Source organism: Trachypithecus francoisi, unplaced genomic scaffold, assembly GCF_009764315.1.
Source record: "Trachypithecus francoisi isolate TF-2019V2 unplaced genomic scaffold, Tfra_2.0 Lachesis_group5, whole genome shotgun sequence".
NCBI lineage: Eukaryota > Metazoa > Chordata > Mammalia > Primates > Cercopithecidae > Trachypithecus > Trachypithecus francoisi.
Window position 1 is genome coordinate 12763130 of NW_022681470.1, and position 15030 is coordinate 12778159.

At 36.0% G+C, this 15030-nt stretch overlaps 1 protein-coding gene across 6 annotated transcripts in view; it reads left to right on the forward strand.

Annotated features, from left to right (window-relative positions):
• LYST (lysosomal trafficking regulator) overlaps positions 1 to 15030 on the forward strand; it is a 223564-nt gene that overhangs the window by 113728 nt on the left and 94806 nt on the right. For all 6 annotated transcript variants that reach the window (XM_033198012.1, XM_033198015.1, XM_033198016.1 and 3 more), the window contains 5 exons: positions 1539 to 1784; positions 3759 to 3932; positions 4847 to 4996; positions 8487 to 8624; positions 12793 to 12991. In XM_033198012.1, coding sequence (XP_033053903.1) covers positions 1539 to 1784; positions 3759 to 3932; positions 4847 to 4996; positions 8487 to 8624; positions 12793 to 12991 — 907 coding nt within the window. The remainder of the gene's footprint in view (positions 1 to 1538; positions 1785 to 3758; positions 3933 to 4846; positions 4997 to 8486; positions 8625 to 12792; positions 12992 to 15030) is intronic.

The window sequence follows — 15030 nt, forward strand, 5'->3', positions numbered from 1 at the left end:
AAAAAAGAAATGGTACCCTCATGTCAGAGTGTGGTGTCAGATTTCTGATTGAAACTACTGCAGGTTTGAAACTTTGCTTTTCCAGCATAATCATACACAACAGAGAGTATAATTGGTTTAACTGGTGCACAGATACACTGGATGGCATGTCTGATTGCTGTGGGTCATAAATAAACCTCAGGCCAGACACAGTGGCTCATGTTTGTAATCCCAGCAGTTTGGGAGGCTGAGGCAGGCAGATCCCGAGGTCAGAAGTTCAAGACCAGCCAGTTTGAGACCAGCCTGGCCAACATGGTGAAGCCTCATCTCGACTAAAAATAAAAAATTAGCGGGGTGTGGTGACACATGCCTGTAATCCCAGCTACTCAGGAGGCTGAAGCAGGAGAATTGCTTGAACCCAGGAGGCAGAGGCTGCAGTGAGCTGAGATCATGCAACTGTATTCCACCCTGGGCAACAGAGCAAGACTCCGTCTTGGAAATAAATAAATAAAATAAAAAATAAATAAATAAATATCAAAGCACAAGGCCCCCATCCAGTTCTGAGAGAAGACACTGAAGCTATATGATTTCCTGAGCCTGAGTTTGGCATCCACTACCACTAAAACCACCTTAAAGTACACTATGGGCCAGACACCAAGGTTCATACCTATAATCCCAGCACTCTGGGAGGCACAGGCAGGAGGATCACTTTAGGCCAAGGGTTTGAGACTAACCTGCAACATAACAAGACCATGTCTGTACAAAAAAAAAAAAAAAATTGATGTGGTGGCAGGTGCTTGTAAGTCCTAGCTGCTTGGGAGACTGAGGTGGGAGGAGCCCTTGAGCCTAGGAGTTCAAGGCTACAGTGAGCTATGGTCATGCCACTGCACTCCAGCCTGGGTGCCAGAGCGAGACCCTGTCTCTAAGAAAAACATACATTCTGCATTTAAAATTAACTTTAATTTTTAAAATAGTTTAGAGAGTCTTGACAGGAGGCCACACACTGATGGAAACTATCCTTTGCCTGGGAGAAATATTTGAAGTTCTATTTTATTTTTAGTTAGGTGTGCTGACTATTGACAATCTGAAATTTTATTCCAGTAGAAAGAAAGATCTAGTTTAGAGTTGCTTTTAAATAAATAGTCAGCCCATGAGCAAATGCAAAGCAAAAATTTCAGAAAAGTTGACCTGACCCTGAGTTCCCAATATTTTTAAGTGCTTAGAATAGTGCCTGGTGTGTAATAAGTGTGGTTTAAGACTTAGTTGATATTAGTAGTAATAGCATAATTTAATATTTATTCTAAACCGAGCAAAGCTGGAATCCTTCTCAACCTTGGTGTGATCTATACAATTGATCACTGCTAAATAAATCACTGATCATTTGCTTTGTGGGAAACTGCCTTGCTTCTAATGTTTATCTTTGTTTAGTATAGTAGCTGTTTTCTAAACAAAGAAAAGGATCAGCTGAGTGTGTTTTCACTTTGGAATACTTACTTGCTAATTGATAGCTTGCATTTTAAACTTTATGTCATTACTGAATGAAAATATTTGTGTTTCAGGAAAGTCTTTCAGTTGTTTATACAACTTACTGTCCTGCTCAGTACACCATCTATGAGCCGGTGATTAGACTTAAAGGTCAAATGAAAACCCAACTCTCTCAAAGACCCTTCAGCTCAAAAGAAGTTCAGAGCATCTTATTAGAACCTCATCATCTAAAGAATCTTCAACCTACTGAATATAAAACCATTCAAGGCATTCTGCACGAAATTGGTGGAACTGGTGTATTTGTTTTTCTCTTTGCTAGGGTAAGAATCACTGGTTATAGTTTTGTCTAAAGAGAAATGACTTATTTATTGTTGATAAATTAAAGGATTTCTTTTGGACCACACGAAAAAGCTACACTCAACTATATTAAACTTTTAAGATAAAAAAATTACATATTAAATATGTTATTAAGCTTTCAGCCATAGATGATTCAGGTTTCTTCTAATTTATGAATATTTTAGAAGTTTTCTATTAAACAAAAATGCAGTTAGTACAATTAAGTGTTAAATGTACAAGATTTTAAATGGAAAGGAGGATACTTTTAAAAATAAATTTATGAAGCTTTTATTCCTTAAATGTTTCCAATGCGTAGGAAAAAACTAAGGGTCAGCAAGTATTTTTTTTTAAAAAAACAACAAAACTTTAATTTGTTTGGGTTTGGAGTTTTTTCAAAAAGGAGAAATATAAAGTTTGACTCAGGCCGTACGTACCATTTTAGAATAAATCATTTAATTATCTGTCCTGATGCAGAGTAGACAGTAATGATAGACTATTTCAGGGATTGCTGAAACCTATATTAGGGAGCACAGATAGTCTCACTTGGGTAAAAATCATTTCTACTTCCTCTGGGTCCACATCCCTGTTTAATTAAAGCAGCTTTGATCTTCCTTCATCCTCGGAATGCCATCTTCATTTTATCCCGAAATATAACTTCTGCAACACGATCAGGTTTTCATAGTCTCCCTATCTAGTTTTCTTTAATGGAAGCATCTTTGATTAATTTTGCAATAAGAAGCATATCAGCATTTGTTGTTGTTAGGGTTCTTACAAATATTTTGTTAGCATTTGATCCCCCATGCTTTGTAATCTGTCTTTTCTTCTTCACCTCTTCCTTTTTCATATTTTTTAAATCTACTGTCTAGTTGAATAGATTCTCTCCTAGTGTTTTAAAATCAAAAGCCCTTTAACTCCTCACCAATATTTTGTGATCTTTTGTACCACTGTATAGTTTCAAAATGTATATCCTTGTTTTCTTCTCTTTCATCAAGGTATTGAATATAATTTTGTTAGTTACATAAAGATTGGATCTTAGATAAAATGTTTACATTTTTGTCTTTATATGTTTAGTATCTTGCCAGTAAGACTTTTAAAGTATGTTTCTAAGTCTAAAACTTAGAAACCTTGTTCAGTATCCTTCCTTTTCCCCTACAAAAATAAAATTCAGTGTCCTTAAAATCCTTACATGCATAACCTGCCTTGTGAGCCTGGTCTCTACAATCCAGCCAAAGAGGCAACCTGCAGCTTCCTAGATGTACTCTGAACTTCCAGTTTAGGCTTTACCCTTCTCCTGGCTGTGCCCTGCCCCCAGCCACCCCTTTATTCCTGCTTTCCAGGATTTGGCTCTCTTCCGAGGCCATCTTATCTCTGTGTAGCCTTCCCCTAAACCAAGCAGAGAGGGGTCAGAATGGTTTCTGTGCTCTCCTGGCATACCTATTGTCTCATTCTTCTTTGGCCTTCAGCATGATAATAAGTATGTGTTTCTTATGTATATAGTAGTTGTCAGAAAGTGTTGGTTGAAGTAAATTGAAGTACAAGGCACAACATATGGTTTTTAGCCTCTTATCTCTTTGACAGAAAAGTAGACCCCATTGGAAACAAGTATCATGTATTTTACTTCTTTTTATCTCCCTTACCACATAGTGCAGAGCCTGTTTGTCTGTTGACTAATTTATCAAAAACTTGTGACACTTTAGATCACTAGTTATAAAATGCTACTGACCACTAAGATTGTTCATGTCATTGTATACTATAGCATATGTAAGAGACTATAGAACATGGAATTTATGCCTTACTCTCAGTTTTGTTTATTCACAATCCTTAAATAGGTAGAGTATGAGCATTAAAAAATTACTTTGTAGAAACTACTGGATTGATGTTACATAGTGGAAGATTATACATGTTAAATTTTTACTCAGCAAATTGGGAGAAAACTATATCCACCCATTTTTTTTTAGGTCGTTGAACTCAGTAGCTGTGAAGAGACTCAAGCATTAGCACTGCGAGTTATACTCTCATTAATTAAATACAACCAACAAAGAGTGCATGAATTAGAAAATTGTAATGGACTTTCTATGATTCATCAGGTGTTGATCAAACAAAAATGCATTGTTGGGTTTTACATTTTGAAGGTATGTCTTCATAAAATTTATTCTTATAGTTTCATATGCAATGATACTCATCTCGTCATCAAAGTCTTCCAATAATAGTTTTGTGTTTCAGTTATTCCTGAAGAAAATGGAGGAAACTTATTAGTGTATAGTTAATAAAACTAAGGTACTCTTCTAGTTCTTTTCATCATTTAAATAATTACATTTTTCTTTTTTTAAAAGCATTTTTTAAAAGTAAGAAAAAACAAACTCATTGAATTTTAGATCTGGGTGGGCCATAGATAGCTCCCATGCTGTCCCCTCATTCCATAGATTGATAAGATCTTTGCTTTAGCCCCCACCATTATGGCAGAGAACCCAGTTCTCTAGGCACCTAGAGGCACCATTCCATTAGGCACTGCTGCTACAAAGTTAATTTTTAAAGTCACAGATATTCGTGCTCCTTTTTATTATCCCGCTATCATTATATATTTAAATACTTTTCTAGATAAAAGCATTTGGTAACATTGTGAAAATATTTCTCTCTGAGACTTCTAGTACTAAGGCAAAAGATGATTGCTCTACCCTTGCCCCCACCCCTACCTCTTTAAATTGCAAGATCCATACATTGGTGGCATGAATCCTGACTACTTTTTTGAAAAGGTTTTAAAGCCTAATAGAAGATTAATTCAATTTAAAACATAAAAAATGAGTGCTGTTTGTTTTACTCCATGTTTGAACCTGAGTACTCACTTAAAAATATTTGTAAGTTTGGAATTTTCTATTTATCTGAATTGTTTTACAAAACAAGTTAAAGATATTGCGTGAAGCGTTGAATTATTTACTAGCTTTCCTTTGAATTTAATGATTGCTAAAATTGAAAGCTTAATGTTTCTGTTGAACTTTTTGATTAACCAATTACTAACACATCTTATATTAATGCTAATTTTCTATAGACCCTTCTCGAAGGATGCTGTGGTGAAGATATTATTTATATGAATGAGAATGGAGAGTTTAAGTTGGATGTAGACTCTAATGCTATAATCCAAGATGTTAAGCTGTTAGAGGAACTATTGCTTGACTGGAAGATATGGAATAAAGCAGAGGCATGTAATATGTACTTTTTTCTATTTTTTATTGTGATAAAATGCATGTAACACAAAATTTACCATCTTAAGCATTTTTAAGTTTCGGTTCGGTGCCATTAAGTGCATTTACAGTGTTGTCCAACCATCACCACCATCCATCTCTGTAAATCTTTTTTGTTTTGTAAAACCAAAACTTTGTACCCTTTAAACAGTAATTCCCTGTTCCCCCTCTTCCTCTAGCCCCTGGAAACCACCATTCTACTTTTGACTAAGGATCTCATATAAGTAGGATCGTATAGTATTTGTCTTTTTGTGATTAGCTTATTTCACTTAGCATAATGTCTTCACGGCTCATCTGTGTTGTAGCATATGTCCAAATTTCCTTTTTAAGAATGAATAATATTCCATTCTATATATTTACCACATTTTGCTCATCCATTCATCAGTTTAGAGATACTTGGATTGTTTCCACATTTTAGCTACTGTGAATAGAAGCGTGTACTCTTTTTTTTGTTTGTTTGTTTTTGTTTGAAACGGAATTTTACTCTTTCGCCCAGGCTGGAGTGCAGTGACGTGATGTTGGCTCACTGCAACCTCCACCCCCAGGCTCAGATGATACTCCTACCTTAGCCTCCCAAGTAGCTGGGACCACAGATGTGTGCCACCATGCCTGGCTAAGTTTTTGTATTTTGGGTATAGACAGGGTTTCACACATGTTGCTCAGGCTGGTCTTAAACTCCTGAGCTCAAGTGATCTGCCTGCCTTGGCTTCCCAAAATACTGGGATTATACACATAAGCCACCACCCCCAGCCAGCATATTCTTTTAAATATTTATCTAATCATTATTCCGAAGGAAATAATTACTTCAATGTAATGTTAGTTATAAATGGAAATCTGGCACTTATTTCCCATGCAAAGTTTTGAACAGCCATGGGGAATACTGAGCTGAGAGTCAAAATCAAACTTGAGCTGGCTAAGAATACTGCAGTTAGGCAGGAACATATGAGCTTATTTGGATTAGTTGAAGGCTTGCATTTACCATAAACTCTGAAAGGGGAGCCTGCTAAGAGTCAGGAGAGTCAGGTCCAAGAGAGGGAAATGGATACAATTCTAACTAGGGGAGCCACGCTGGCCAGGAGTTAGAGATAAGGCTTCATCATAAGTATAAAGTAAGCAACACAGATTGATCTTAGATGTAGGCACTACATCTCAGCACCTGGAATGGCTGGGCTGGTCTTCACAGGGACCCCGTCAGGGAATCAGTATAGGGTTGTTTCCTTTCTGCCCCAGTGTTAAGCAAGTCTTAATGGTGTAGGCTCATACAGCTTCTTAGCTCTAGTGTAGACTGTTTGCTCTAAGTGTGGCAGGGTTCTAGTAGGTATTGGTAATTTTTGCAAGAAAAAGAAAACTGGATTGTCTAGAACTAATTAGAATATAACAAGATTATCATCAAATATTATTTATGGAGCAATTCAGAATATATGTACCTTTAGAATTTTTTAAAAAATGGTTTTTCCCAACTTGCCAACAGTCCCTAAAAATTTACACATTACCAATAATGAATTGTGAGGTTGAAAAAAGACTCCTTTTTTTTTTTTGAAACAGGATCTCACTGTCACCCAGGCTAAAGTGCAGTGGCACCATCTTGGCTCACTGCAACCTCTGCCTCTCAGGCTCAAACGGTCCTCCTACCTCAGCCTCCCAAGTAGCTAGGACTACATGTGTGCACCACCATGCCTGGCTAATTTTTAATTTTTTTTTTTTTTTAGAGATGAAGTCTCACTATATTGCCCAGGCTGGTCTGAAACTCCTGAGCTCAAGCAATCCTCCCGCCTTGGCCTCCCAAAGTGCTGGGATACAGGCGTGAGCCCCCACACCTGGCAAAACAAAAAAAAAAACACAAAACCTTTTCTAATCTATTAGTAACAAAAATAATTTTAGTTCAGATATGCTAGAGGAAAGAGAATTTTCTATTCTTCCTATAGAAAATTATATTACAAAATTGTTGTTATATGAAGAGGAAATTAAAGAGTATGCAGCCACAAAACAGAGAAAAGTATTTTGAAAGGCATGTCCAACAGCCAACTAACTATTACCATGTTTCTGGATTTTGTGGTATTCATGGTACTTTTCAGTTTTTAAACTTTGTGATTTGTTGTGATTCCTTTTCTCACTCTGAGTAAATATTTACTTTCAGATCTAAAAAATAGAAGATAGATAAGATAGATAGATTAAAATATGTGTAATATTGCAGGGAGAAAGCAAATAATTACGGGGATAGCATATGTAAACAAATTGGATCAAAAGCAGTATAAATGTGTAATAAAGAATATGCTCAGTTGCAGTTTGGAAAATCTAACTTGGACAAAGTTGGACCAAGTGCTTCAAAGAGCAGGCAAATGTGGGGTTGTTTGATTTTAAAAGAAGCATTTTTAAATTGAATTTGATAGTGGTAAGACACATGTTGCTTCTATGAATTTGAAATAAGGTTTTCTTACGTAATTAATTGTTTTTGAACTAAGTCTGGTTTTTCTTTTGTTGTTGTTGCTATTTGTTTATGTTGGCACTATTTTATCTTGTTACTGCTTTTCAGATTGAATCGTGTTTTCATACTTTGGCTGCCTTGTCTTGTGGTTTTCACTTGGCTTTTTCTTTTAGAACATCTTGGCTCTATCTCAGAAAGAGAGAGACCCTGGGTAGAAGAGTATGATTAAGTCTATCAATATCTTGGTTCATTCTTGCCAGATAATGGCAGGAGAAATAGTAGGCTCTGCAACCCAGGCCAGTTAATTTTGCTTTTTGTTAAAAGGTTTATTGAAAGGTCACTTAGGATGATAAGATGAAGGGAAGGTTATCTTTCAATATTAGTTATCAGTATAAGGTCTCTTTTTTTCTCTAGTATTATGGACAAGTTAAGATTGATTCAATATGGGAGAAGCATTTTAAGGCACTGTCAAAGGATGCTAACTACTCTTTGAAGTATATAGTTTGTAATCATGCAGAGAATTCTATTATTTGAACTTGAAAGTAAATTAAAAATGCAGAATTTTCACATTGTCCATGACTTTTTGATTTAGTATGATTTGCTCTAAAATTATTTGGTTAAATGCTGCATATGCAGATTGGTATTGAAATGTATACATTTTTAACAACACTCTTTGAACATAAATTATTTAAAAACAATAATGTTGGTAATGTGTATGCTTCTCTAATTTGAACAATCCCTCTTGATAATTCATCTTTTGAAAATACATTTAATGCCACAGAAAGGGTAATGTAGGAAAGCACCTAATACGATATTGCATTCAACATAGCTATTTAGAAATAGCCTACTGGCAACAAAAAATAATAGGGAATAAATTTTGACATTGGCTTTTTGCAGACATGTAGTCTTTGATACTGAATATATATACAATGTTAAATTGTTGCACGTTGTGTGTCTTCCAAAAAGTATGCTGCATATTTTTCAGTACATATGTGCTTATTGGTGTGTGTTTATCTCCTCAGCAAGGTGTTTGGGAAACTTTGTTAGCGGCTCTAGAAGTCCTCATCAGAGCAGATCACCACCAGCAGATGTTTAATATTAAGCAGTTATTGAAAGCTCAAGTGGTTCATCACTTTCTGCTGACTTGTCAGGTTTTGCAGGTACTTTTTATGTAACTTTACTTTTGGAAATATTTTCCACAGTTGTTTAATAATACTATGAACATCAAATTTTTGTGACACTTTCAATGGGACTTTTTTTTTCCCCCATCTTCTCTTCTCTCCAGATTCTCTTCTTTCAATAAATAGTATAGGAGTTTTTCAATTGCTGCATCTTACAACTTGATCATCACACTGTCATAATTCCTAACTCAATTACAAAAGTACAATTACTAAGTTTCTTAGATGTTTCTTTATGTTGGGATAGAATAATAGTTTTGTAGTGCCTTGAACAGCAAGAATAGTTAATGAATTTTAACTTATTCCATATTCTTTAAATAAAAATTTACAAATATATATTGATTTAATAAGTATACACTTGCTGAAGGTCTATTTTATATGCTAGAATTAGCATTTTAAACTGTATCCAAAATTTTTATTGAAAAGTGACACTAATTTTATCAGTTACATTGTAATGTCTATGCTGTGGCCCTTTTAGTTAATTTTTTTCTCTGCCTTTGTTGATATCATCTAGTATACCGACCAAGCAGATAAAAGGCATCAATACATATCTGCTTGGTGGGTATATTAGACAATTTTCCAAGTTTTTTTTTTTAATGTCTGAGGCATCTATTAGAACTTTGTCAAGTTAGATAAGTACAGATATTCCATGAGATCAGTAATATTTTATATTTTGAGTGCCCTTGTTTCAGTGGCACTAAGGGCTTTTCATTATAGTTGGGCTAAAATTTAAAACCTGTGACAACATCTATAGTGGTTCAAGCCTGTAATCCCAGCACTTTGGAAGGCCGAGACGGGCGGATCACGAGGTCAGGAGTTCGAGACCATCCTGGCTAACACGGTGAAACCCCCGTCTCTACTAAAAAAATACAAAAAACTAGCCGGGCAAGGTGGCGGGCGCCTGTAGTCCCAGCTACTCGGGAGGCTGAGGCAAGAGAATGGCATAAACCCGGGAAGCAGAGCTTGCAGTGAGCTGAGATCCGGCCACTGCACTCCAGCCTGGGCGACAGAGCGAGACTCCATCTCAAAAAAAAAAAAAAAAAAAAAAGAAGTGTTACTATGAGAAGGCTTATATGATCTAGCTACCATTCTAGCTTCATCTTATGGTACTCAGCCTCCTTGGATTTCTTTCCCTTCCTTAAACAAGTAAGACTTTTTTCTGTCTCAGAGTACATGGTATTCTTTTTGCTTTAACAATTATTGATCCCATTCTTTTCATCTGGCCAGCTCCTACTTATCCTCCACGTGGCAACTTAAGACTTATTTCCTGAGAGATACCTTCCCTGCCCTTTCCATATAAATTAGTCTTTTTCCCTTTATACACTGTGTACATACAGTTTGTTATTTATTTATGGAATTATGGTTTATTTCCTTCTGTAAGCCTCCTGAAAGCAAGGATATGGTTTTTGTTTTGTTTTGTTTTGTTTTAAATCACACTGTAATGTCAGTACTTGACACACCTGGGCATCTGATAAATATTTGTTAAATGAATGAATTCCAAAAACACAAAAACATTTTATTGCCTGTCTTGGCCCCTGTGGTAAATTAGACTGTTGTTGTAGGGAATAGAATATGTTGATTGATCTTTCAGGCCCCTTGCTTACTGAGTGTTTTTTGTGTCATTTATACATCAGTTTTCCTCAAAATTTTTTCCTTTGCATATCCATTTTGAAATGTATTGGCCAATTTTCATTAAGTTCATATGACAATGTGATAGTCTTTGCATGTCAGAAAAGTGGCACTTATAAACTTGGAGATTTCCATATATTTTTTCACTTTTGTATTATTTACAAAAATGCTAGAAAAAAATCTAGGTACAAATTTTTTTTCCTTACATGTATAGTTTTTTACCCTTGTTGGTTCAAAGAGCCCACTTATCAAATTAACAGCTATTTATGAAACATAGCTTTATGTCAGGTATTGTGGGAAGTTTATAAAGAAATGAACTTAGCCTTTGCCTTTAAGATACCTCAGAGTGTTTGTGCACTTCAGGAAGATTAATAAATTGGTAGTGTATTGGATGTAAGGCAGTTTCATTTGTTTGTGAGTACAGCATAAAGAACCTGAACCCTGGTGATTAGAATGGGAGTGTTTAGGTAGGGAGCAAATATGAGAGAGATTGTGAGGATAGAATTCATAGGACTTGATTCTGTTTAAATGGAGCTTCAGGAGGAGTCAAATATAACATAAAAATTTCAAGCTGGGAGACCAGAAAAACAATAATTTTATCAGGAAAAAAAGAAGCAAACTTGTAAGTTTTGTAGTTTTTGTATTCTACATTTGAAATTACAGCAGGATATTCAGCAACAGTGAACTGGTAATAGTGAAGCCATCAGAATAGAGAAACACTCCAAGACAGAGAAATGTAGTGAGAGAATCAGAGGGCTGAGGTTTACACCTCAGGAGATACCCATTTTCAGGATGTGAAACAAGAAAAAGGGGCTATTGAAAGAGATATAGAAAGAGTCATTGAAAAGCTAAGAGGAAACTCAGTAAAGTGAAAACCAGAGATGGGCAGAGGGGGAAGAACATGTAGAGAAGGAAGTGATACCTTGAACCAAATGATATAGAAAGTTCAGAGAAAATGTAGGCAGATAAAGGGCCATTGACTCAGAAATTCTTAATGACTTGCAAGATTTCAATAGCATGGATAAGGCAAGAGCCAGATTTCAGGGACTTTGGAGAGCATGGGTGGCAGATCACTGAAGGCAGTGAGAATAAATGATTATTAAAAAGTCCAGCAGCAAAAGCAAAGACAGAAACAGAATGTTCATATAAGGTAAAGTTAAGGGATTAAAAAATAGTAAAATAGAATACCAGTGACTATTGATAAAGAGTCAGTGGAGAGGGCAGGATAGAAGTAACCTGGGCTGGACTTGGGAATGAATCACTGATGCTGCAACCAAGAAAGTTATAAAGATACATGGAGTATGATTTAGAAGAAATGCAGATGGTTGTAGCAGAAATAGTTCTGAATTGGAAGTCATGAGATCTATGTTCCTGTCTTAGCTTTGCGGCTTGACATCTATGAGATCTTGGCAAAGGAGTTTTGTGTTTTCTTCTGTAGACTCAGTGTTCTCTTCTTATATCTGAGATAGTCAAACTAAATTGTTTCAAAATTAGCATCTACATTTTAAGTACTCCAATTCAGTAATACACAAGAGTAAGTGAGAAGAGTAGATGTAGAGATATGTATTTGGAAGGAAGATGAGGAAGTTTACCTCCCATGCCCTTAATCTGAAGACCACCTGTTACCCACTGGGGAGATGGAATTGGAGGATATAAGCAATTTATTTATATACAGCTTTATTTTTAGTAATTTCTTGGCATTTTTCCAACTCTCGTTATTCCAGACAGTAAATGGTGCAGTAGAAAGAGTTCAGAGGCCTGAGTTTGAGTTATAATTATACTACCTACGTATTTTATGTGTGGTTTACACTAGTCAAATAACCACTTTGTGCCTCATATTCTAGAAATTAGGGCTAAAACCTCTCCTAGAGCTGTTGTGAAAAAGAGCTTCGTAAACTGGAGCATATTGTATTAGTGTAACGAGTTTTGTCTATCAAAAGTTTTATGTCCTAATCCCATACTAATATTACTAATAGTAATATTAGTAAAAGAAGAAGAAAAGGTAGTAGCAGTAGTAATAGTAGTTTATCACTAACATTTATATGGGGCTTACCTATATGCAAGGCACTATTCTAAGAGTTTATGTTATTTAGTCCTTATAACAACTCTGTAAAGTAGCACTAGTATTACTCACATAGACAAAGAAAGTGAAGAATGCAGATGTTAAATAACGTACCTAAGATCGCATGGCTAGTGAGTGGAGAAACCAGAATGCAAACCTAGTCAGTCTGGCTTTTGAGTCCATGCTTGTGAGAGTTGTAGTATAAGTTTGCCTCAGTTAATTAAGATAAATGGGCTAGAATTAAGTTGCCATCTGTATTAATGAATTTTTAATAACAAGGTTGCTTGAATTAGGAAATAACTCAATTTAATGAGTTGTTATGGTAATGGTAAATACAGTCAGACTAGACTAGTAAACCAACAGAATTCTACCTTAAAAAGAATATTTTCCTAAATGAAAAATCTTAGTTAAGTTGACAATTCTTTAAATCTAAAGAGAGTTTGATTTTTATTTTTTCAGGAACACAAAGAGGGGCAACTCACACCCATGCCCCGAGAGGTTTGTAGATCATTTGTGAAAATTGTAGCAGAAGTCCTTGGATCTCCTCCAGATTTGGAATTATTGACAATTATCTTCAATTTCCTTTTAGCAGTTCACCCTCCTACTAATACTTACGTTTGTCACAATCCCACGAACTTCTACTTTTCTTTGCACATAGGTAGGTATAATCATTTTTGTTAGATTATGTCTATTTCTACTTTTGTTTTATTCTTCCCACTTGATTCACATTTGTTTGATATTTGAATGGCCTCTGTGCTACTCTAATTACATATTGGGGTTGGGATAGGGCAGAGGGTTATAGAATGAACTAGACATGGCGTCTGCCCTCAAGGAGTCTAAATGCCAAGTAGAGAAAGGGGACATAGACTCAAATAACTACAGTAAAAAAATATATATATTTGGTAAGTATCGAAGAGACACAAAAGAAGAACTAATGAGATTTCAAAGGACAGAGGGTTTCATCCGACCACTGTGGAGAGAATATTTAATAGGTTACATGACATCTGATGTGGACATTGAAGATTTTTAGTAGAATTTGATAGGTAGATTGGAGAGTTACTGTTCCAGGTAAAGACAGTGACTTTAAAGGGAGGAAAAATGGAAAGAAAAAATAAGGACTAATGAGTTTTACCTATGTATAGGGAATCTGTAAAGAAATAGTGACAAATAATGCCATAAATAGAGTTTAAGACCACCATTTACTTATTTTTACCCGAAAGTCATATCAAATAGGTCCTTGAATGTAAGACCAGAGAATTTGAACTTGTATTTTAGTTATTGGTCATTGAAAGGATTTTGTTTGTTTGTTTTAAGCAAAGGCTATGATATAAGTAAATTATTGCAGCAGGATTCAGAAATAAGGAACCAGGGACAGTAAGCCCAATTATAGTAGTCCATGAGAGACAAGATAACAGAATCTGGCCATAGTAATAGTAGAACTGGAAAGGAGGGATAAATTGAGAAGTAGGAAGTTTAGGATGGAATGACTCTGGGGGTGTTAAGGAAAAAGGAGAATGGCTTTGATTGTATAATATATGTTGTATTTGAGGTTCCCTACAGTTATTTATCATATAATTTTCTAGTAGGCAGTTGGGAATGAGGGTTACAGCATGAAGAAGGAAGGGTGGGTTATAAGGAGCAGTCCACATAGAAGTGAGGTGAAGCTCTGAGAACAGATGAGACCACTGAAGAAAAGTAGAGAGAGAGAACGAAAGAGAAAGCTAAGGAAAGAACTGCTGGTAATATTACTAGTTGGAGGGTAGGACAAGAACGAAGAATCAGTAAAAAAAGAAAGATGGAATAATCAGTTTTTTTTAAGAACCAGGGAAATGTAATGTGGTAAGAAAGAAAGCAAGAACGTACCTATAAGAAAGCTGAGTCATAAATTTACATTGGAAAACTGGTTGTACAATAGCCATTTTAAGAGATGTAGTAAATGGGGCCGGGCACGGTGGCTCACGCCTGTAATCCCAGCACTTTGGGAAGCCGAGACAGGCAGATCACCTGAGGTCAGGAGTTCAAGACCAGCCTGACCAACATGGCGAAACCCCATCTCTACTAAAAATAGAAAAAAAATTAGCCTGGCTTGGTGGCACATGCCTGTAATCCCAGCTACTTGGGAGGCTGAGGCAGGAGAATGGCTTGAACCCAGGAGGCAGGGGTTGCAGTTAGCCAAGAGCGTGCCATTGCACTCCAGCCTGGGTGACAAGAGCAAACCTCTATCTCAAAAAAAAAAAAAGAAGAAGAAGAAGAAAAAAGAAAAAAAAAAACATAGTAAATGAATAAAATGAGCAGTAGTAAAGGTCCAGATGAAATTAGATAGCATGACTTTATGGTAGTGTCAGCACATTATAAAGATTCTGGAAGTGGGTTAGTTACAAAGACGGGTAAAATATGGCCCCCTCTCTTAAGATGCTTACAGCTTAGTTAAGGGAAAGAGCATAAATAAATGATTATATCATGCCACATGGAAAGCACAGTGATAAGGAAGTCAACATTTTTGCTTTCTGGTAGCATAGAGCGTATGAAGACTGAGGGGGATTTCCCAGAGGAGGTGTTGCCTGCCCTGAATCTTAAAGGATGAGTGGGAATCAAAGAGAAGGGCCTTCCAGGCAAAGGAAACAGCTTGACAGGGAACTAGGAGAAAGTGGTGTTGCTGAAATGTAATTTATGAAACAAGGCTGGGGTGGGGCCTAG